This window comes from Cervus elaphus, chromosome 9 (assembly GCF_910594005.1).
Source record: "Cervus elaphus chromosome 9, mCerEla1.1, whole genome shotgun sequence".
NCBI classification, from domain to species: Eukaryota; Metazoa; Chordata; class Mammalia; order Artiodactyla; family Cervidae; genus Cervus; species Cervus elaphus.
In genome coordinates, this window is record NC_057823.1 from 40,922,582 (window position 1) to 40,946,746 (window position 24,165).

The 24,165-nt window shown below is 45.3% G+C and overlaps 1 protein-coding gene across 2 annotated transcripts in view; it reads right to left on the reverse strand.

Annotated features, from left to right (window-relative positions):
* COL23A1 (collagen type XXIII alpha 1 chain) overlaps positions 1-24,165 on the reverse strand; it is a 382,617-nt gene that overhangs the window by 45,534 nt on the left and 312,918 nt on the right. For both annotated transcript variants that reach the window (XM_043912439.1, XM_043912438.1), the window contains exons 3-5: positions 23,227-23,271; positions 2,189-2,196; positions 540-566 (exon numbers count right to left, since the gene is read on the reverse strand). In XM_043912439.1, coding sequence (XP_043768374.1) covers positions 540-566; positions 2,189-2,196; positions 23,227-23,271 — 80 coding nt within the window. The remainder of the gene's footprint in view (positions 1-539; positions 567-2,188; positions 2,197-23,226; positions 23,272-24,165) is intronic.

Sequence of the window (24,165 nt, forward strand, 5' to 3'; positions counted from 1 at the left end):
GGGTCGTCCGTTCCAGGTATAATCTAGCTTTTAGGTTTAACTGTAAAAGATCTGAGAAGTAATACACCAAAGAGGCCAAACAGGAACCAATCAGTCTCCGGTCTGGAGTGGCAACAGCAGATGGGGAGCTGGGACAGGGAGTCTCCTGTTCCCTGGGAAGAGGACGACATCCAAGCCTGTGGGGGAGCACTCACTCCACGGTCAAGGCCTGGACCCTGGGCTCAGGGCTGACACTCTGGCTGGGAAGAGCAGTGTTGGGTGGTCTCAGCATGCCCATGAGACTCTTGAAGGCTATTTGATATGTCTGCAGGGCTGCTGGAGGGGCAGACGGTTCCTGCCAGGCCAGGGCCTTGCAGACCTGCACATTTTGTATCTCCACAGAACTAACACTAATCCATCCACAGACAGACTGCGGCCTCTGAGGAGCAGAGGTGGAGGTGGGGAGGAGGGGGTGCAGACAGTTAAATAAAGGCACAGAGGAAGAAGATTGGCTAGAGAGTAAAGGGCAAAGAGAGAGAAAAAAATAAATGGCAAATTACCGGGTAGCCATCTCGTCCCGATTGCCCCTGTGGTAATTAATATGTCGTTAATAATTAGACCTTCAGTAGAAAAACCATATGGCAACACTTAGAACTCAATCAGGGCCCCAGATCCCGCCACCCCTGTGTCTGCGGAGTTTGCAGCAGAGGCTGCTGATGGACTCCTTCAAGGGGGAATGCAAGGCTGCAGCGGGCCTGGGGGATGGAGCACCTAGTCCCCACCTCATTGACCTGGCTGGAGGGGTCGCCGGGGCACACACCACAGTGTCTTCCTCACGTCAGCCAAGGCACATGGCAAGGACCTTGTGGAGTTCTAGGGGGTGGCGTCCTAGCTACCACGGACAACGCTCCTTCATGGGCCTCACAGGTTTCCTGTCTGTTCCTGGGAATGGGGTGACCCGAGGAAGACAGCCTTTGGAAGTCAGAGGTATGGGGACACGTTGACTGCTACCGGATGCTTCTCTGACCCCATGTGCTTGCAGTAGTGGCTGCCCAGACACTGGACCACACATCGGCCTCCACTTCAGGTCGCCGTGGGAGCTACGGAGCCACCTTCCAGAATCCCATGGGGTCTTTGCCATGTGCAGTTTGAGAATTCTGCATTTGTTTAATTCACTTAGTCATTTTACAGCCAAGTTAAAAAACACAAACATACACACAACAAGACAAATTCGCTCCATAGCCCTCTGCGTCCTGCACTTTGGCGAGTTCACACAGGCTAGCCTCCACATGACAGGAATGACTCAACTGTGTAAAACTGCTTCTGGCCCATAAATCTACACATTCCAGCTTTCTTTCTCATCGGGGTGCTGCTACATGCACCAAGACGTTCAGATTCTGAAGGGTGCGGATTGGGAAATGAATCATGGTTAAGTGGAAGTAAAAATGAAGCTGCTCATCTGAAAGGAATCCCTTTAGGAGGTTAATTTTGGCTCAAGCAGACCGTCATTGTGTTTCTTGAATGAATTCATTGGGATTTATCAGGCTCTGAAAAACTGCCAAGATGAATCAAAGGTGGACTTGTCATGGGTCTTGGAGAAGGAATGGGATTTCTGGGGCTGCTGTGGATCCAGTAGCCACCCCCTCCCTCACACCCTTCTCCAACTCAGCGCCCTTACTGGCCAGCTGTACTCTCGAGGTCTCTGCTGCCTAGCCAAGAGAGTCAAACATTTTGGCAAAGAAGGAAAACAGACCCCAGAATCTAGTGGTTAAGCCCCACTTATTCTTGACATAATTGCCTGACTCCAGAGTCCTTTCTGCCAAAGCATGTGAGATGAAAATATTTACGCAGATCAACTGCTGCAGAAGGGTTAGGAAATACAAGGCATGGTGCTTGCGCTTCTGTGTATCAAGTTAAAAAATTTGAGCCAGAGATTTTGATGAGGAGCAGCCAGGCTCGTGCCAGCTCTCTTGGAAGGAAAATGGTCACAGGATCCTTCACTGGGCAAGTCAAGCACATGGAATCCTGTGCTTGCATTCATCTACAAATGCCAAAAGAACATGTCCTCTGGCTGGGACTGAATTTTTTTTTTAAGAATACACCTCTCTAATCAAATATTCTTTTCATAGAAGTGCTACAACAGAGAAACAACAGGGAAAACAAAATATCTTATCTTTCAGGAGCAGAGAACATAATCCAGGACACTTACAGGAGGACCTGCAAAACACAAGCAGAGAAGCCACAGTAAGTATCAAAGGGAGAGAGGGTCCCCTCATCCCGGCCAGCCCCTTCCTTGCACAGCTCCTGGTCACCCCTCTTTGCAAGGCTCTGATGTTGTCGTCAGCCCCAAAGTCAAGTGTCAGGGCAGAGGGAGCACCTCTGTCCTTGGAGGGACTGGATGGGCATGTGTGTGGTTATGACAATCCAGGAAGTTTTGGTTCGTGCATTCATGACATGAGGCTGCTGTTGCTTCCTGCTTGGGGCACACCCATGTTGGGCTTTGGCAGGCAGGGTAGGAATCAGATCTGTTCCTTCTTGAAGAATACATTTTGGAGCTCAATGGGGGTTGGTTCATTTCTGTGGAAAGGGAAATACTTGAGAAAGGAAACATTTTGGGCAGAGGGGAGAATACTCCTAAGAGGCATTGGACATGTGCTTGTGTGGCTGAACAGATGTGTAAGGAGGTAGAGGGGGCCCATAGCCCAGCTCTGAGGTTAGCGGTGCTGAGCCTGGCTGTGTGTATGGAAATTTGAAGGTGGCCAGTCTAGAAGCACAGGTGGCAGCTTCAGTAAAGCTGGTGCAGCAAGCTGAGACTTGCCCCATGGAGAACATGCAGGTGTTCCTCACCTTAGAGTGTACAAACCACATTGCACATCCATGACAGCATTTGACCTACTCAGTAATCTTTGAGGTATGACAAACATGCCCATGTGGCAGATGACAACACAGAGGCTCAGAGAGAAAGAAGTGACTTGTCTAAGGACACATTGTTGGTTAGGGATGGAACTTACGCCTGGAGGAAGTCTCCCGACTCTGAGATCCTACACATATTCCACTAAAAACCACAGTGCTGCCAAACCAGTCACTCGTCTGCTTGCTCCTCTCCAAGCCCAGACCTCAGCCTGGAGGGTGAGGCCAGAACACAGAGGCAGCCCTCGGCAGTCAGCCACCCCCACATTTTGATGGATCAGCGTTGGGTGCAGGTAGTGGGACCAGGGGTGAAAGAGGCCAAGATCTCTGACTCACAGAATTTTCCTCGGATGGATTGATACTTGAGAAAACAACGACACAGGAAGGAAGCACAAGAAGCTCCCAGCACATCATGAGAGACCAGAGCCAGATTGGGCTGACTTGGGATGGGAGGCGAGGCTGAGTCCAGAGGGTGAGGCATGGTTATCTGGCAGAGGAAGAGGGAGCGAAAAGCTCCAAACACACCAAGTCATTGGGCATCGAGGGTTCAGGCGAAGCCGAGCAGGCTGCGGGAGGCGGAGACCTGGGGAGAGGCAAGTCAGCCAGACCACAGTGTCTTGTTCCCATGTCATCATCTGGGGGTGGGGGGCGTGATCTGAGGACAGTGGGGCCACTGAAGGCTTCTGCACAGAGGAGTGATTCCAGGGGTGAAAGTGGGCTTGAGGATGTGTTGCAGTTGTCCCCCTGTAGGTGACAGTGGCCTGGACTTGGGGACTGGCAGAGGAGATGAAGAAAAGTGAGTCGATGGACTTGCCAGTGAGGACAGACAGAACTTGGTCATGGATTTAATGGTGGAGGGTGAGTGAAGAGGTGATGGGATAGATGAAGGAGAGAGATGAGATGAAGATTTTTTGCTTCAAAAATTGATGCATGAGGTGCTAATGTCTGAGAATGTAACCTGATGGGGGTGCGTTCTGTGCATACCCTAAGTCTAGACTAGGGGCAGGGTGGTTGTTGGCCATGTGGACATCTGTACTGCTGGTATCTCACTTTCAGACAACTGCCCCACCCCGTTTTACCACAAAGAGAAAAGCCACCAGATGGACTCACTATCACCTTCTGATGCCACACGCACACACCTGCCCGCACCTTCACCTGCACCTGGCCCACTCCATGTTCGGTTAACTCTGATAGAAGACATGTTCACATGGTGAGGTATGGGGACATCATTCTGGCTTATATGTGAGTTAACCTGGATTTTCTGCTAACTAAAACATCCTATTTATGGCCAATCAAAGTACACTGTACCTCTGCTTTAATTATTAAAGAAAAGGATGCATTGACCAGAAGTAAAGACTGTTCATGTTAAAAATAAAGAGCAAATGCATCCCTTCCTGGAATGCCAATGCTGGTACTCTTTTGATAAGACAGCTTCCCAGGTGCCAAGGCCATACTGACTCATCAGGTACCTGATGAATTGTTTTATTTTTAAACATTGAAAGAATGTATCCCTGATTTGTTTGAAGTTCTTTGTTCTTTTTTTAAAAACACAACATGATTATATTTGAATATACAACCAAAATACAAAACACTATAGTAAACCGATGGAAATGCATTGCATGAAAATAGCTAACATCCCTAGTTATGAGTTCTTAGAAACCAGTAACAAAGACACTGATATACCAAGGAAAATGAAAAAAAAAAATAAAAGAAGAAAATGAAATAACACAAGTGACTAGTAAGGATTAAGCACATATGAAGATTACTGAGCTGAATGAAAACAGAAGAAAAGCAATTTCTTTGTAATATCACATTGCCAAAGATTAAAAATATGACATTTGTGCAGTTTCAGGAAACATACCTATATAAACACTGGGGGATAAGACTGATGAAGTCCCAACTATATATATATAGTGGGGAAAAATATATTATAATTTAATTATATAATCTATAATTCTAAGTTCAAACTCAGTCCAAATTCTGAGTGTGCACTCAAAATTATAAAATTTGGGTATCCTTAGTCCTAGCAGTTTCAATTTATTGAAATTATTTCTACAAATTAGTCAGATAAATTTAATCTATATAAACCATGTTTACCACATAGAAAATTTGTAGCTAATATACATACCCCCAAAATGACATGCATATTAATTTATCAATAAATCCAAAAGGATGTGCACAAGATTTCATTAATAGTAGATAACACAGATAGAGGTGGCAGAATTAGAGGAGGAAAAAAGCCATTTAATAAGTAAAATATTACACTTCACAAATTGCCATATCCTTTGAAAGCTTGAAAAAGATGATTTTTTATGAATTAATTTTTAATTTCCCTGTGATGAGTTAAAAATTTAAATATATGCAGTTACAGGAGCATTGAAATGAAGCCTAGAAATTACACCATCCTGAGCAGTATAACAATATCTCCATCATTCAAGCTCCTGAGATATAGTCCAATGGCAGCAATAAAACAGTCAGCTTGCCTGGTTACTATTCTCTCCAGTATCACCCTTTAGGTCACTTTCAAACTTGAGCCTTCTCAGCCTGTTTTTCTGATCTACAGGGAGTGTCTATTGTAACACATTGATGAGGAATCTCCATACTTTATGAAGACTGTCTTTGGCTTTACTGAATATGGTGGTAGAAGCAATGGCATCAGCTTTCCTATTTAGTCAAAACAATCATTATCACCAAGTGGGTTCTCCTGGGCCCAGAGGTGGGAGTGAAGAACACTTGGAATGAGGAATACTGCATCAGGTCTGGTGGTACCAATTGTTGAGATTAGAAACAAAGAAGACAAAAGCATATTTTCTTGGAACTGTCATCTCCCTGTGGTTTACAGTTGAGCTTTATACATTAAGGAACTCCAAAGGGAGAAGAATGTTCCTGATGATGACAGATATCCTCAAGTTATTTAGGTCTTTCTTTCACCATGTTCACCTCAAATCCCATCTTCTCCCTTCTTTCTGTGGATAATCAAGTACTCTTGTTTCACCGTGTACAATTCTCTGCTGCACTAGTATCTAAGTCACAGGCTCTTCAGGATCACTCAAAAACTATTCATAACAGTCACTGGGAGTACAGAGTTGGATACAATAGCCCAACACTTCCAAGATGTCAATAGGTAATGAAGAAGACAGGCACACAAAATGATTGTATCTTTAAAACACCCACTGTTGTTTATATGTTGCTTTAAAAATTCTAAAGGCAGAAAATAGCAGCAGTCCCTTCTTTTCTGATCTATTAATAAACAGTAAAATTTTGCTATGTTTTCCCAGACAACTTTCTATTCAATAATTCACATTTGCATTTTTAGATTGTCATGTAGCAATAGACAAATATATAAACATGCATAAGTATTTTACTTATGCATGTGCAAAAATTTTTAAAAGAATACTAAAATAATCACCATTATAGTTAACTTAACTCTATAGCATTACTTAACTCTATTATCAGGTTAGAATAAACACATTCTTCAGGAATAGTAACCACTAATATTGCAAACTAAAAAACCTGAGGCATATGGACACACCTCAATGCATACATTTAGTTGACATTTGTACAAAAATGACAATTGAAAAAATCATCTTGGGACTTCCCTGGTAGCTCAGTGGCTACAAATAAGCTCTCATTACAATTGTTCTTTTAATGGAGGTTCTTTGTTCAGACATGACAGAAAAGTGTGCTGAAAACCATGCTTCTCTGAGGCAGTCTCTCAGAATTATCTGGGAGGCTGGCTTCCAGGCTACCGTCCTCACTTTTGCTCAAATTAACTCTTTTCTATTCCTTTTATAGACTTGTTTACTGATTATTTTTGTGGACAACTCAGAGGAGCTGACCCATCTCCTCTTTCCTGGGACCCTGCTGCCCCCACGCTCCCCCAGTCACTGTCAAGCCTGACTTTCAAGCACATCCTTCCCCACAGATCTGAACATGAGAAACCACCCTTCACTGCACGTCCGCCTTTGTTCCTGCCCCAGCTCCTCTCTCCCTCACAGATGCACTGCTAGAAAGAGGGGTCTCCTCTCACTCACCTTCCATTCACCTTCTAACCCTCCGATTTGGATTTCATTCCTATTTCTCCATCAAAATGGCATTCACCAAATTTCCAAGAACCTCCTCCAATCAATAATCCTGACAAGGATTTCTTCTCCTTGAACTTATCTTCTACCTCCTTCTAGAAGCGCTCTCCTTCTTTGGCTTCCAAGATGACATGTCCTTCCACCTCCTTGACTGTTCAGCTGACTCAGTCTCCTCTCCCAGCCCAACATGCTGAGGCTCCTCAAGGTTCAAGGCTAAGCTTTCTTTTCTTCAGTTCTCTGCTCATCAGTCTCCTCTCTCCATCTTCCCCAAACAGCTCTTTCACACTCATGGCTACACTAGATGGAAGTGTACCAAGTGTATATCTCCAGTGCTGACCATACCTCAAAGTCCAGGCTCCCTTTTTGAGCTGCTTGCTTGATTTCCCCTTGGATAATCCCATGATTCCTTAAACCAGAATGCGCAGTCATGCTCATGATTTTCTGCCCTCAAACATGGTCCTCTCCAGCTCCTGAACTCAGCGGATGTCATCCCTTCCTTCCCAGCTGGTGAACAGGAAAATGAGGAGTCCTCCTTGACATGATCTATTTGGTACATTGCCTGTTTGTTGCTCTGGAGCTCATCCACTTGGGTCTCTCCCCAGTACCACAACCTCATCCATGTTACCAGCATCTCCTGACTGTTGCAATAGCTTCTTCTCCCACCTCCCACTTCACTCATCCCACAGACATTCACTGAGTGCCCACCGTTTCAGACACTCCTCTGGTAAAGTGGGATACAGCAGTGAAAGTGACAAGCATCCCTGTCCTAAGGAGCATCCCTGCTAGTGAGGGGACAGCTGAGATACAATAATCAATGGTACATCACCTGGAAGAGGACAGTGTCATGGAAAGAGAGAAGCAGTGGGACAGGGTATTTCTCCAGGAAGAGAAGTACAGCAGCACGTTTGCACAATGGAAGTCCTCAGCAGGAAGGGAAGACCTGACGTGTTGGAGAAAGGGGGATTCCTGGAACGATGCCCTTGAGGAGGCAAGAGGGACTGGGACTGGCACAGCTGTGGTGGCAGCCTGGACAGTCCACCTGTGGAGATGGGCAGGGGGGGAGAGCGTGCAGGTGTGTGGCCGTGCAGGTGGGATTTGTGGAAGTTCTCTCCCAACTGCCCCAACTGTGCCAGTGAAGGAGGAACTGAGGCCGTGAGTCACGAGTGAGGATTAAGTGGCTGAGGGTGTGAGGGGCTTCTATGAGGTTATCAAGATGCCCAGGAGTTCACCTAGAAGTGGTGTTGGAAAGAGGACTGGAGACCCAGGACCTGAAATCCAGTAGCTGTGAAAGTGATGTGCCTGGGATCAGAGGCAGCCTCAAATATGTAGACCTCATGTTCTCCAGTCTCCATTCAGAGGCTAGATGCAAATCTGATCAGGGCCCGTCCCTCCACTCCTCACTTTCCCATTGTCCTTAAGACAGAGGCTCAAATCCAAAGCCCTGTCCTCGCTGGGGGCTGCCCATGCCTCTTCACCTGAGCCCGTCGAACTACTGGCATGAGAGCTGTTATTAATAGAAGGTGGTGGGCAGGCTAGTGGTTATTGGGACTAAGTCACGTTGGATTCATACTGCTGCATGAATCAGGATAAATTCCAAAAGGATCAAAGATTTACAAGCTTCAAAAAAAAAATCATAAAAATCCTAAAGAAAAATGTGGGGAAATTTCTTTCTAACCACGGAGAGGAGCAAGCTTTCCCAAGTACAGTTCATAATTTAGAAGCTATGCCATAAAGTCAGATCCAACCATATAAAAGCAAAAATGTCTACAAGGCAGAAAGTCAAAAGCCAGAGTGGAAACATTTCCAACTCATGTCACAAAGGCTGGATAGTTGGGTATAAAAGTATTCCTAAAAATCAACTCTAAAAATATCAATAACCTAACAGAAAAATGGTCAAAAGATATGAACAGAGAGTACACAGAAAATACAGCCCTTAAGTATGTGAAACAAGAAATCTTTATTCTCAATAAAAGAAATGAAAGTTAAAACTATATCATATCAGATGAGAAAAAGTGAAAAAATCTGATGGCTTATTATGTCAAGGGAAATGAGGACAGCCACCTCACACATTGGTTGAGAGGATAAATTGGTACATTCTCTGCAGATGGTGACTGCAGCCTTGAAATTAAAAGACACCTACTCCTTGGAAGAAAAGTTATGACCAACATAGACAGCATATTAAAAAGCAGAGACATTACTTCACCAACAAAGGTCCATCTAGTCAAAGCTATGGTTTTTCCAGTAGTCATGTATGGATGTGAGAGTTGGACTATAAAGAAAGCTGAGTGCTGAAGAATTGATGCTTTTGAACTGCAGTGTTGGAGAAGACTCTTGAGAGTCCCTTGGACTGCAAGGAGATCCAACCAGTCCATCCTAAAGGAGATAGGTCCTGGGTGTTCATTGGAAGGACTGATGCTGAAGCTGAAACTCCAATACTTTGGCTACCTGATGCGAAGAGCTGACTCATTGGAAAAGACCCTGATGCTGGGAAAGATTGAGGGCGGGAGGAGGGGACAACAGAGGATGAGATGGTTGGATGGCATCATCCACTCAATGGACATGGGTTTGGGTGGACTCTGGGAGTTGGTGATGGACAGGGCGGCCTGATGTGCTGTGGTTCATGGAGTCTCAAAGACTCGGACACGACTGAGAGACTGAACTGAACTGAACTGCAGAGAATGAGTTGGCAGTACTAATTAAGATGTAAAATTTTTGTACCAGTTGCTACAATGATCCTCCTAGAAATGAATTCCATAAATATATAAACATATGTATAAGATGATAGGTGTATAAGAATACTCACTGCAGAAGTGGTTGAGATAGTAAAGACATGAGAAACAGCACAAGTGGAATGGCTTAAAGAAATGATGGAAAGTAATTAGCCTCCAACTAATAAAAATAAATAAAAAAAAAAGAAATGATAGGATGATTATGAAAGTGGGATACTAAGCAACTTTGAAAAAGACTAAAGTAATTCTGTATGTTCTGACATGGTATATTGTTACATTTTTTTAAAAAGGCATGTAACATTATATTAATAGGTAGCCATTTATACTAAAAAAATTGGTAGACTTTTGTTTGTATAAATGTGGAACATCTCCATGTGGTCAGGAGAATTTGGTCATCAAGTTGCTTCCGGGTAGGGGAATAGTTGGGAGAAAAGGAGAGGTGGCGAGAGACATCTTTTCACCACGGACTCTCTGATGCCATTGGATATACATGTGTAGCTCCCAAGTCAGACAAAGCAGTAACTTTAACTTAAAAATGGCTGGATTCAGCTCTTGTGTTTTTGTCTGGTTCTCCAGCTTTTGCTGCCTTTCCTCACACTCACTCCTAAGCAACCTTCAATGAAGCTCAGACTGTGATGATCATTCTGAGGGCCTGGGCGCCTGAGATCGGAGCCTGTGGCCTGGCGTAAGGTGCAGCTCAGGAGATGAAGGAGGAGCTGCAAGAGTGACCATCACTATTAAAGACCTCAACAGCTCTTTGCATACTTAAGGGCTGTATTTTCTGTGTATTCTCTCTTCATGTCTTTTGACCATTTTTCTATTAGATTATTGATGTTTTCAGAGTTGATCTGTAAGAATACTTTTGTATCCAACTACACAGGCTGGAGACTATAAAACTCTCAGAGGAAAACATAGGCAGAACACTCTCTGACATTAATCGCAGCAAGATCTTTTTCAATTCATCTCCCAGAAAAATGGAAATAAGAGAAAAAAAATAAACAAATAGGACCTACTTAAACTCAAAAGCTTTTGCTCAGCAAAGGAAATAATAAACAAAATGAAAAGACAACACACAGGCTGGGAGAAAATATTTGCAAATGATGCGGCTGACAAGGGATTAGTCTCCAGAATTTACAAACAGCTCATCATCAAAACAAACAACCCAATCAAAAATAGGCAGAAGACCTAAATAGACATTTCTCCAAAGAAGACATACAGATGGCCAATATGCATATAAAAGAAGTTCAACATTTCTCTAGTTATTAGAGAAATGCAAATCAAAACTACAATGAGATATCACCTCACACTGGTCAGAATAGCTATGATAAAATAAAAAAAAAATCCACAAACAATAAATGCTGGAGAGGGTGTGGAGAGAAGGGAACCCTCCCACACTGCTTGGTGGAGATGTAATTTGGTATAGTCACTATGGAGAACAGTGTGGAGGCTCCTAAAAGCTAGAGCTACCATAAGATCCAGCAATCCCACTTCTGGGCATACATACAGAAAAGGCCACGGTCCAAAAGGATACATGCACCCTAATGTTTATTGCAGCACAGTTTACAATGGGCTTCCCTGGTGGCTTAGATGGTAAAGAATCTGCCTATAGTGCGGGAGACCTGGGTTCGATCCCTGGGTTGGGAAGATCCTCTGGAGGAGGGCATGGCAACCCACTCCAGTACTCTTGTCTGGCGAATCCCCATGGACAGAGGAGCCTGGAAGGCTACAGTCCATGGGGTCACAAAGAATCGGACATGACTGAGCGACTAAGCACAGCACAAGACATGGAGGGAACCTAAATGTCCATCAACAGAGGAATGGATAAAGAAGATATATACAACTGAATATTACTCAGCCATTATAAAGAATGAGACAATGCCATTTGTAGCAACATGGATGAACCTAGAGACTGTCATATTGAGTGAAGTAAGTCAGACAGGGACGGAGAAATATCGTATGCTATCCTTTATATGTGGAATCTATAAAGAAATGATACAGATGAACTTATCCTTAAAACAGAAATACTCACAGACTTAGAGAACAAACTTGCTAAGTGGGAAGAATGGGGGAAGGGATGGTCAGGGAGTTTGGGATAACATGCACACACTGCTATATTTAGGATGGATGACCAGCAGGGTCCTGCTGGGTAGCACAGGGCGCTCTGTGCAATGTTATGTGGCAGGCTGGATGGGAGGGGAGTTTGGGAGAGAATGGATACATGTATATGCATGGCTGAGTCTCTATGCTGCCCACCCGAAACTATCACCACATTGTTAATTGGCTATACTTTGATATAAAACAAAAGCTTAAAAATGAATTCTCTCAAAAATAAGAAAAAAAAAGAAAAAGTATCCATCAGTCACTTAGGGCTTATCATGCTCTGGGAACTCCACTATCTCCTTTCCTCAAACATCTCATTTAACCCCTGCTGCCACTACACTTGCACATTTTACAGGTGAAAAAACTGAGGCTCAGAAAGGTTATTATACCTTGGTCATGGCCTGCTGGAACCCAGCATGATCCAGGCAGCCTGACTTCAAGTCTAACAAAGGGCAAACTATTTCAGCAGGAAGAGCTCTTACATTCACCGAATGTCCCCTGAGGTCCCTGAGAGGGTGTGTGGCATGTCTGAAGTCACTTAGCTAGTGCGGAGCAGTTCAGGCTGGAAGCAGAGCTGTGGGACCCCAAACCCACAGCACCTCCCACCATCCCCAGAAGAGTGGCCAGGGTGGAAATGGCAGCATTCCAGAGACCGGTCCCATCACTGGTGGGACAGGACACATCTAGCCCAGCTGAAGTGAAGTGAAGTGAAAGCCACTCAGTGGTGTCCCGCTCTTTGTGACCCCATGGACTATACAGTCCATGGAATTCTCCAGGCCAGAATACTGGAGTGGGTAGCTTTTCCCTTCTCCAGGGGATCTTCCCAACCCAGGGATCGAACCCAGGTCTCCTGCACTGCAGGCGGATTCTTTACCAGCTGAGCCACAAGGGAAGCCCAGAAATACTGGAGTGGGCAGCCCATCCCGTCTCCAAGGGATCTTCTTGACCCAGGAATCTAACTGGGTCTCCTGCATTGCAGAAGGATTCTTTACCATCTGAATTATCAGGGAAACCCTCTAGCCAGCTGAGAGACTTTAAACACACCATCACCTCTCATGAGCCCTTCTGGCACCACATCACCAGTCACCATCACTCAGCACTGGCACTAGCATTACAACCTCATTCTTCTGGGCACCTCAATCCCACCAACCAGCGCGTAGTCGCTCAGTTGTGTCTGACTCTCTTTGACCCCATGGACTGTAGCCCACCAGACTCCTCTGTCCACGGAATTCTCCAGGCAAGAATACTGGAGTGGGTTGCCATGTCCTCCTCCAGGGAATCGTCCCCATCCAGGGACTGAACCCAGGCCTCCTGCATTGCAGGCAGATTCTTTACCATCTGAGCCACCAGGGAAACCCAGAGGGGCTTTTAAAAATGCTCACGCCTTCCCAGGGCTTCCCATTCACATGGAATAACAACAGTTAGACTCTCAGGAGACTCAGCACGCCGGTGCGGCCCTGGTACTTGCTCTATCACGCTTAGCTACGCACTGGGTCTCACTTGTCTCTCAGTTCACCGAGGACCCAGCTCTCTTCAGCCCCAGGACATTCACGCCTGCCTTCACAACCGTGAAACTGAAGACATCTCCTCACCTTTGGCTCGTGTTTCCATCACAGCTGCCTGCTATTTTCTTCCAAGCCCTTATCACAGTCTTTACTCCTGAAATCCACTTATGTGTGTTTTGTTTATTGTCTGTCAGCCCCACCAGCAAGGCAGCTCCCTGAGAGCTGGGACTCTGTGTATCTGGCTTCCCACCATTTCCCTGAGGCCTAGAACAGGGCCTGGCAGACACAAGCACTTTGTAAATACATGCTGAATGGATGAGAGGGGAGAAGGTCAGGAGAGCCGAGCCCTCGACTCCTGACTTCATTGTATAGTCAATCGTGATATCTAAGGTTGGGAATGGTTCCATGACTCCCCAAGATACCCAAATCCAAGGATGCTCAAATCCCTTGTATAAAATAGTTATAGTTGCATATAACCTACGCAATCCTCTTGTATATTTGACAGCATTTCTAGATTACTTGTCAAACCTCACACAATGTAAACACAGTGTAAATACTATGTAAATAGTTGCTGACGCACAGGAAATTCAAGTTTTGCCTTTTGAAACCTTCTGGAAATTAAAATTCTGATACGTGGTTGGTTAACTCCATGGAGGGCAAACTGTACAGGATTTGTGCAGTGGCTGCCAGCAGCCTCTGGAGATGGACTTGCTGGCCAGTCAAGAGTCACATGTGGGGTGGAAGGCTTGGCTCGGGCTGTCCAGGGGCTTCCCTGCTTAGAAAGTGAGGCTGGCTGCAGGGTCTCCAGGAGGCCATGAGGTGGTCCGGCCAGGGCCTGGCCCCACTCTGCACACAGTTTTCAAGTATGTGTTTCAGGCATTGGCTGAACGCTTTATTTGCTACTGGGAATGTGGGAGCAATTAACGGGAGCCAGATAATGTGGGGAATAAAATGGGTCTGAGGGAGCAGAGGGTTCAATGGTTTTGGAGCCTCTTTAACTGAACCAATACAGCCGGACAGGGACAAGGTTTCCCAGAGGGGGAGCCAAGTCTTCTCATACCTTGGGGTTAGAAGGGTTCAGGAACTGCTCTTTAACAGCCAAGCAGAGGTGGGCAGAGGGCTTGCGGCCTACAACGCCTACCTACCTAGAGCTCTTAGCCCTTCTGGGGATGATTATTTCCTGAGTGTTACCCAAAGGCTGTATTCCCAGAAAAGCAAACTGGGAAGAATTCCCACAGTCTGGCACGTACGTGGCCTGCACACTTGGAGGTGGGGCTGGCCTTAGTGCATAAGGCTGCTGGGGTCACTGTCCCTGCTCACAACCCACACCTGCCCCTCTGGCCTGTGCCTGGACTACTGACTCCCACTCTGCCCAACAGGCTCTGGCTCCTATCCAGCCCTCTGCCTCTTCCCACTCAGAAGCTCGGGTTACAGGGCCTGGCTCTTTACTCTTGGAAGCCCACTGACCCATGAGGAAATGACCTTCAGCCATGCTTCTCTGGGGCTTTCCCCAGGGGAGCAGAGTGGTCCAAGGCTTTTGAACCGAGTTTGCAGGTAGATGAAATGAGGCTTGGACGCTGGCAAATCCAGAGCCAGTACTGAGTCAGCAAGCCAAGCACTTAGGTCAGGCCTCAGGCCCTGGATTTAATCAGGCCACTACTGCCAGGGAGTGTGGAGGCCTTAGAACTTGGCTCTCCAGCTCATGAGCTCTAGACCTTGAACCAAGTCTGCTTGGGAGAAACATGGGGAGTAACAATTCCTGCTTCTCTGGACTGCTAGGAGGACTGAGTAAGATACTGTGTGTACATAAAGTACCCAGGACAACAGTGGCACAGAGGAGGCACCAAAACCCAATGCTGGCTGCAATTACATTACAGCATTCTTTCTCTTTCTAACACACATAGGCATTCTATGAAGACACACACGCAGACACACAGAAAGAAGAGAAACACAGATGGTGGTTTTCCATTGTTTGGCTCATGTTGTCGAACAAACACTGACTGCACAACAGGTTTGAAGAGTCTCGTTTTGAAACGGCACCTGAGATGGGTCTCCAGCATTTTGGCATGGAGGTTTGCTCTGGCAATCACCCTATTCAGACTCTGTGCAGGAAAGGCAGTCATGCGAATTAGAAGTCTAAGTGAAAAGTAAACTCATCGGATTAAAGAAAAAAAGAAACTAGTCTTCAGTTCAGTTCAGTCGCTCAGTCATGTCTGACTCTTTGCAACCCCATGGACTGCAGCACACCAGGCTTCCCTGTCCATCACCAACTCCTAGAGCTTAATCAAACTCAGGTCCATCGAGTCAGTGATGCCATCCAACCATCTCATCCTCTGTCGTCCCCTTCTCCTCCCGCCTTCAATCTTTCCCAGCATCAGGGTATTTTCCAATGAGTTGGTTCTTCACATCAGGTGGCCAAAGTATTGGAGTTTCAGCTTTAGCATCAGTCCTTCCAATGAATATTCAGGACTCAGTTCCTTTAGGAATGACTGGTTGGATCTCCTTGCAGTCCAAGGGACTCTCAAGAGTCTTCTCCAACACCACAGTTCAAAAGCATCAATTCTTTGGCACTCAGCTTTTTTTATAGTCCAACTCTCACATCCATACATGACTACTGGAAAACCATAGCTATGACTAGATGGACCTTTGCTGGTAAAGTAATGATACTGCTTTTTAATATGCTGTCTAGGTTGGTCATAACTTTTCTTCCAAGGAGCAAGCGTCTGAATTTCATGGCTGCAGTCACCATCTGCAGTGATTTTGGAGCTTCAAAATATAAAGTTTGTCACTTTATTTCCCCATTTATATAAAATATAAAGTTTATATTTATATAAAACATAAAATGTGACAAAACATAAAGTTTGTCATATTGTTTCCCCATCTATTTGCCATGAAGTGATGGGACTGGATGCCATGATCTTTGTTTTCTGAATGTTGAGTTTTAAGCCAACTTTTTCACTCTCCTCTTTCACTTTCATCAAGAGGCTCTTTAGTTCTTCGCTTTCTGCCATAAGGGTGGTGCCATCTGCATATCTGAGGTTATTGATATATCTGCCAGCAGTCTTGATTCCAGCTTGTGCTTCATCCAGCCCAGCATTTCACATGATGTACTCTGCATATAAGTTAAATAAGCAGGGTGACAATATACAGCCTTGATGTACTCCTTTCCCAATTTGGAACCAGTCCATTGTTCCATGTCCAGTTCTAACTGTTGCTTCTTGACCTGCATATAGATTTCTCAGGAAGCAGATCAGGTGGTCTGGTATTCCCATCTCTTTAAGAATTTTCCACAGTTTGTTGTGATCTACACAGTCAAAGGCTTTGGTGTAGTCAATAAAGCAAAATTTTCCTTATCCTTCATATTTTAAAAAAACAGAATGTGTCTTTTTTTTTTTTCATTTATTTTTATTAGTTGGAGGCTAATTAATTTACAATATTGTAGTGGTTTTTGCCATACATTGACATGAATCAGCCATGGATTTACATGTGTTCCCCATCCTGAACCCCCCTCCCACTACCCTCCCCATCCCATCCCTCTGGGTCATCCCAGTGCACCAGCCCCGAGCACTTGTCTCATGCATCCAACCTGGACTGGCGATCTGTTTCACCCTAGATAATATACATGTTTCAATGCTGTTCTCTCAGGTCATCCCACCCTCGCCTTCTCCCATAGTGTCCAAAAGTCTGTTCTATACATCTGTGTCTCTTTTTCTGTCTTGCATATAGGGTTATCATTATCATCTTTCTAAATCCCGTATATATGCATTAGTATTCTGTATTGGTCTTTATCTTTCTGGCTTACTTCACTCTGTATAATGAGCTCCAGTTTCATCCATCTCATTAGAACTGATTCAAATGTATTCCTTTTAATGGCTGAGTAATATTCCATTGTGTATATGTACCACAGCTTTCTTATCCATTCGTCTGCTGATGGGCATCTAGGTTGCTTCCATGTCCTGGCTATTATAAACAGTGCTGTGATGAACACTGGGCTACATGTGTCTCTTTCAGTTCTGGTTTCCTTGGCGTGTATGTGCAGGAGTGGGATTGCTGGGCCATATGGCAGTTCTATTTCCAGTTTTTTAAGGAATCTCCAAACTGTTCTCCATAGTGGCTGTACTAGTTTTCATTCCCACCAACAGTGTAAGAGGGTTCCCTTTCCGCCACACTCTCCCCAGCATTTATTGCTTGTAGACTTTTGGATAGCAACCATTCTGACTGGCAGAATGTGTCTTTTAAAAATAATTTTATGTATGTATGTATTTATTTTTATTTTTGGTTGTGCTGGGTCTTCATTGCTCTGAGGAGTTTTCTCTAGATGCAGCAAGCAGGGGCTACTCTCTAGTTGTGGTGTGTGGGCTTCTCATTGAGGTGGAGCACAGGCTCTAGCGCGAATGGGGTTCAGCAGTTGTGGCTCCCAGGCTTTAGACACAGGCCCAATAGTTGTGGTGCACAGGCTTAGTTGCTCTGTGGCATGTGGGATCTTCCTGGATCAGGGATCACACCCAAGTCTCCTGCATTGGCAGAATGATTCTTCCTGCTGAGCCACTGGGGAAGCCCTACCTTTCATTTTTGAAAGACAGTTTTGCTGGACATAAGCTTCTAGGTTGATGGGTTTTTTTTTAGTCATTTGAATAGGTCAGGTCATCCCATTGCCTTCTAGCCTCTACTATTTCTGGTGGGAAGTCAGGGTTTTAATGTTACTGAAGTTCTTTTGTATGGATGAGTCATTTCTCTCTTGCTGCTTTCAAGACTCCCTCTTTGACCTTCAGTATTTTGCTGTAATATGTCTGGGTCTGTTTCTTAGATCTACAGAAAAATCTATTTATGTTTAGTATAATTTCTTAGAAGGTAGGACTTATGTGTATCAATTTACTACTTAATTTCTATATGTCTTATATCTTTTTTTTTTGCCTGCATGATGCAGCATGTGGGGTCTTAATTTTTCGCAAGGGATTGAACCTGGGTCCGCTGCAGGGGGTGTGGGTTTGATCCCTGGTTGAGGAACTAAGATCCCATATGCCACACAGTGCAGTGAAAAATGAAAAAAAAAATTATATTGTCTTTCATATTTATCTGTTATCACATTGAAACTCTTTAATTCTGTGTGTGGATTTAAATTACTGTCTAATGTCCCTTAATTTTAGACTTAAGGAATCCCTTTAATATTTCTTGTACAGCAGACTGCTAGTGATGAATTCTCTTCATTTTTGCTTTCCTGGGCATGTCTTATTTTCTCTTTCACTTTACAAGAATAGCTTTTCTTGTTATAGAGCTCTTTGTTGACAATTTTTTCTTTTTTCCCATCACTTCGAGTATGTCATACCAACTACCTTTTGACTTTTGTGGTTTCTGATAAGAAATCAGCTATTAATCTTATCAAGGATTCCGTTTCTGTGATGAGTCATTGTTCTTTCACTGCTTTTAAGATTCTTTCTTTCATGTGTGTATGGAGAAAGCACTCTTCCTTAGACAGGATCATCTCAATTGATGTATCTTCAAGTTTGCTGGTTCTTCTGCCAGCCCAAATCTACTTTTGAGCCCCATTAGTGAATTAATCATTTTAGTATTGTACTTTACAGCTTCAGAATTTCTATTTTGTTCCTTTAAAAATACTTTCTTTATATTGATAAATTTGGCAGTACATACTTTTTATAGTTTCTTTTAATTATTTAGACATGATTTCATTTAGTTCTTTGAACATATTTGTAATAGCCATTATAAAATCTTTGTCTAGTAAGTTCATCTGGGCTTACTCACTGACAGTTTAACTGCTTTTTTCCCCTTTTCCCCCTCCTTGCCACACTTTCTTATATCTTTGTGTGTCTCATAATTTTTGTTAAAAACAGCACTTCAAATAGTCTGATATGGCCACTCTAGAAACTAGATACTCCTTCTGCTTTCCAGAGTTTGTTGTTGTTGTTTGTTCAGGGGCTTTTCTGAGCTAATTCTCTGAAATGTGTACTCTTTGTCATGGCAGTTACTGAATTCTCTGCTTGGTTTGCTTAATTGTCAGCTTAAGACAGAGGTTTTCTTTAATGCCTTGAACTGGTAGATCTCCCATTTTGTGCCAAGGGACTCTTTGTGTGTATTGAGCATAATTTCAACACTCTATCAGGTTACAATTCTGCCTTTGCCTTCACTTTTTGCTTGAATGGAGCCTCAAGGTCAGCGAGAGATGAGAGACTGGGGTTCTTTTAGGTCTTTCCCTACACAGGCATGTGTATTCTAGATCCCCAGGTATATGTTGGAGCATTTTAAAGCTTCTTTGGACAGTTCATCCCCTTGATTTTCATTTAAGTTGCCGTGTCAGCTTCTTGTTTGCTCCAACTTGTATTGCCACCTTAGGCAGCTGCAATGTTAAACGATTGTTGCTGAGTGTTTCTGGCAAACACTCTTAGGCTATGGCTTTTCCCAGTGAGTGAGCTCTGCATCAGTTCAAAAAAAAGATAAGTCATGTGTATGGGCTTTTCCAGGGAGCTGACAGTGACAATTTTTGGAGAATGAGCATTTGAGGAGCTTCAAACTTGTTCTGCCACCTCCAGTGGCTGCTCGTTTTCACAGGTACTGTGACTGTGAGGCGGTGATGGTTTTAGGGTTACCATGGGGCTGGGGAGATGGGTAAATTAAAAAGCTACAAACCTCACTGCTCTCAGCAAGGTTCAGACCTTTTTTATAAAATTAACATTTCTTAGGTTGTTACCAGACATTGATTTTCAGAATTCGGAAAAGGTCACTTTCTTCCTAGAGTTCTTGCGGCTTTTATGGAGGACTTGATTTTCAGAGGTCCTTACTCTACCATTCTGGCAGTGCTTCTGCTGTATTTTTAGAAAGGGTTTCTTAGGACCAGGGTGGATAGAAAACCCTAACACTAAAACTGCTGATCTAAGGCTGGCACCTGCAGAGATCTGGTGAGTGGCTCCATCTGTCTCTGTAGGTTTAGCACAGCCAAGCAAAATTTCATCCTTGTCCCTTCCTGCCTCCTAACCCTTTTTCCTTCATTTGCCCATCAGTCCCTCTTTGTCTCTCTCTCTCCTCCCTTTCCTCCCTATTTCCTGTCAATAAGCATTTATTGGCCATCTCTTTAGTGCCTGGGGTCAAACTCCTGCTCTGAGGAGCCCATACTTTGGTGGAGAAGGACATGTTTGCAGAGCAGACCACCAGCACTTCAGGGAGTTCTGGGACCGAGGGAGGGATCTAGGGCTGGGGGAGCCAGGAAAAGACTGATCGATGCTCATGGAGAAAGGGGAATCCGGAAGGAGAAAAAAATCCTGCTTAAGTTCCCTAGAAAGAGGATCCCAAGGATACTGCTGGGCTTTCCCAGCTGAGAAATAGGCTACTGGGGAGACGAAAAATCCGTTCTATTATGATAAACATACAAAAACACTGAAGGACCTGTGAAGTATATTCCAGGCAAAGGCTCCCACTGGGAGATGGAGAGGCCCCATCTCCACAGGTGGGTTGGGTCAGTTCTGTCTGCAGCAGCAGCGAAAAACCCTCTCAACCAGATATTGTCCCACCAGGCAAACAAACAAACAAACAAAAACCTATCTCCCTGGGGCTCAAGAAAAGCCTGGTTTGTACAGGGGAAGGACCCAAAGCCAAGAGCTGCATGTATGTGAAACTATCTAGAAATAAACACGAGGCCCAGCCAAAGTTAATCAGAGAGGGACATCTGCTCTGTGCTATTCACACCATTCTATGACAGGCAGACCATCAGGGCATCGTGTGGGAAAGGGCAGTGAAGGGGAGGAGCTGCTGCCCACCCCTTGCCCAGCAGCTGACCTTAGACAAGACTTTTCTTCCCTTGAAGCATCAGTTTCCTTATCAACAAAATGGGGATAATAACAAATTCTTATCTTTTGCAGAGCTCTGTGTGGATCACATGAGATGAAGGACTTGAGAGGACACAGCACGGGGTCAGGGGTCCATTGAGTCCTTGATTTTCCCTTGACTTTTAGATCAGTTATGAACTGGAGTCATAATTCTAATGAGTTTTTAAGTTGAGTAATATGCTTTGTCCTAAAAAAAGTCACTATCTATTCCTCTTTTTCTTCCAAAAGGGACATCAGGAGCTTACAATAAAAGGCAATAAAATCTTTTATGAGGGCAGCAATGAGAACTGAGTGATGAAGTGTGTATTTGGCAGGCAGTGGTGCAGGGGGGGTGATTACACAGAAAATCCATTGTAATCAAATGCAAAATAGTCTCCAGCTTCTGGAAGTCAAAGCAAACAGAGTACCATGAAAGGCATTTCCTGCCAGTGAACTCTGGGGAGTTTATCTAGTAAGGAACTAGATCGGGTGTAAGCATGCAGCAAATGGAGGGGACAAGAGGCCCACGCCCAGGGCCAGGAAGAAGAATCTGAGCTTCACAGAGAGCCTGCCTTGTTTCTCCCAGATTCAGTCTGCCTGGGGTCCTCCTGATGGTGGAGCATGGTTACCACCATGCTCTCCTTATGAAGGTGCCTAGGGGCTGAGCACGTGTGCATTCATTCATTCACTGTTCTGTGCATTTCCATTCCCTGGAGCCTCCTCTGCACCAGGCTGTTAACTGCATGCTGTAGACTTGGGGTGTTATCCCCAGCCAGAGGGATTAGATAAGACTTTTTGGAGGAGATGCTTGAGCTAGGCCAAAAGGACAAAGAATAGTGAACTTGGGGTAACAGTCCACGTACAGGAGGAGAGATCTGGATGGGGGAGGATATGCGTGTAGGTTCAGAAGGGGAGGACCCTGGACATAGCCGGAGGCAGGGGGCATGGGAGGAGTAGTGGTGAGAACTGTGCTGAGACAGACTGAGGAGGACAGATGGGAGGTCTGGTGTGGGAGTGGGGAGGGAGGGATCACAGAGGATGCCCCTTGTCTGCATAGGGATGTCTGCATAGGGAAGCAGGTGGCTGGAGATCCCCTCCCTGCAATGGGGAGCTGGATGAGAGCAGGCTAGGGGAGGTGCTGCGTTCAGTGGGGCCAGGTTCAACCTCTGGGTCCAGAGAGGATGACTTGGCAAGAGGAAGGAAGAGGGGCATTATCAGCATTATGGGGGTGCCAGAGCCAAGGGGTGGGAGAGAAAGAAGGCTAAATCCATTTAAGAGGCAAGTGGGGTCCCATAGGAAAGGTATATGAGAAGGGGTCAGAGATGTGGGAGAAAACACAGGCAAGAGTCAGCGGGGGGCCCGGGGGAACAGCCAACATGAGGCTCAGAAAGAGAGACAGCAGTGCACTTGCGTCTGCCCGTGTGGCCACCTGGAGGTCAGTGGTAACCTTTGGCCAAAATGATGTGAGTGGAGTGGCAGTGAGAAGAGGCAAGGTGGAGGAGATGGGAGCCCGACAGGGGTGTACAGCCTCTGAGGGAAGCTTCATGGTGAGTTGGGAAAAGGGTATGAGCAGAGAGTGCATTTTGGGTGGAAGGAAGATGGCAGGAGGGAGGCTGGCAGCAAGGGCAGGAGAGTCTGCAGGTTGTATGGCAGGAAAGTGAAGGGGTCTTCTCCTGGTGGCTCTGCCAAGGGAAGGACCAGCCAGGTCTGGGGAGGGATGGGGACACAGAGGAGAATCATCTTATGTCAAAGAACCCAGGGTAGCCACCCTGGGTGTGGGATCACCATCTATTCCCACAAAGACAGGAGGTCGTTTCAGAGTGGGAGATGGGGGATTACAATTTCTGAGGCTGATAATGAGCTTCAGGGAGTGGCCAAGAGCATAGAGGGGACTGTCACTGGAATTGGAACACTGGAATGATGTCAAGAAGCCAAGAAGGCAGCACTGGCCACTGAGGCTCTGGGGACAGTGGCTGGAATTGGAGGGGGAGACAGAGACCTGGTCCTTAGTTATGGGCTGGTGCAGGGACTGGCACCTCCAGCCAGGTTCCAGGTCAAGGGCAGACTTCCAGGTCAAGGTTTGGGAACTAGAAAACCTGGGACTCACCGGGATCACCTCTTCTTCCGGGCTTGCCACGCCGTCCAGGGGGGCCTAGACAGGAAAACAAGGATGGACTCTTTAAGATGGGAAGCCAGTGGGCTTGGGTACAGCCTGCCTGCTGCCAGCTGCCCCCAACTCACACGCATTGCAGCAGCCGTGGGGACAGCCTGCCCACCACCTTGCTGGCTGGGAGAGTGGAGAGGAGTGTGAAGAAAGCTCTGTCTCCTGCCCCTCCCTTACTCTGCTCCCTGGATTGTCCTTACTGGTTGCATTCTCATCCCCCACTCATTCATTTAGTTATTCAATTATCTGTTTATTATTTCATTCACAAGTTCTTTCCCATTAAAAAATGTACACTGCCTAGAAACCCTTGAGGCAGGAGACTGCCACTGAGAAACTTCAGACTTACAAGAAAAATAAGGCTGAGGATGGCAGTTATCTTACGAAAGCCTGGACAAATGCTTTTTAATATTCACTAAAATAAAACAACAGAGACAGCACACCACATAAAAACACTATCAAGTGTACATGCTCAGTTGCTTCTGTCATGTCTGACTCTTTGCAACCTCATGGACTGTAGCCCACCAGGCTTCTCTGTCCATGACATTCTCCAGGCAAGAATACTGGAGTGGGTTGCCTTGCCTTCCTCCAGGGGATCTTCCCAACCCAGGGATCAAACCCAGGTCTTCCGCATCGCAGGTGATTCTTTACCATCTGATGCTCTTCTCCAAAAGACACTATCATGGCATCTCAGATGCTTAAACTCAGTGATAACAGGCTCTATCCTATCCACCTACCTCCTTCCTCTGTTCGCTAAATGCTTTGGCACCTCCCTGCCCTTCCTCACAGCTCTAGGGAGACACATAAAGTTCTTGTGATTTATTGCACATAATGTGCACACTGATGCATGTGCTTTTTGGTATCCAGTCTCATCCACATGTTTTT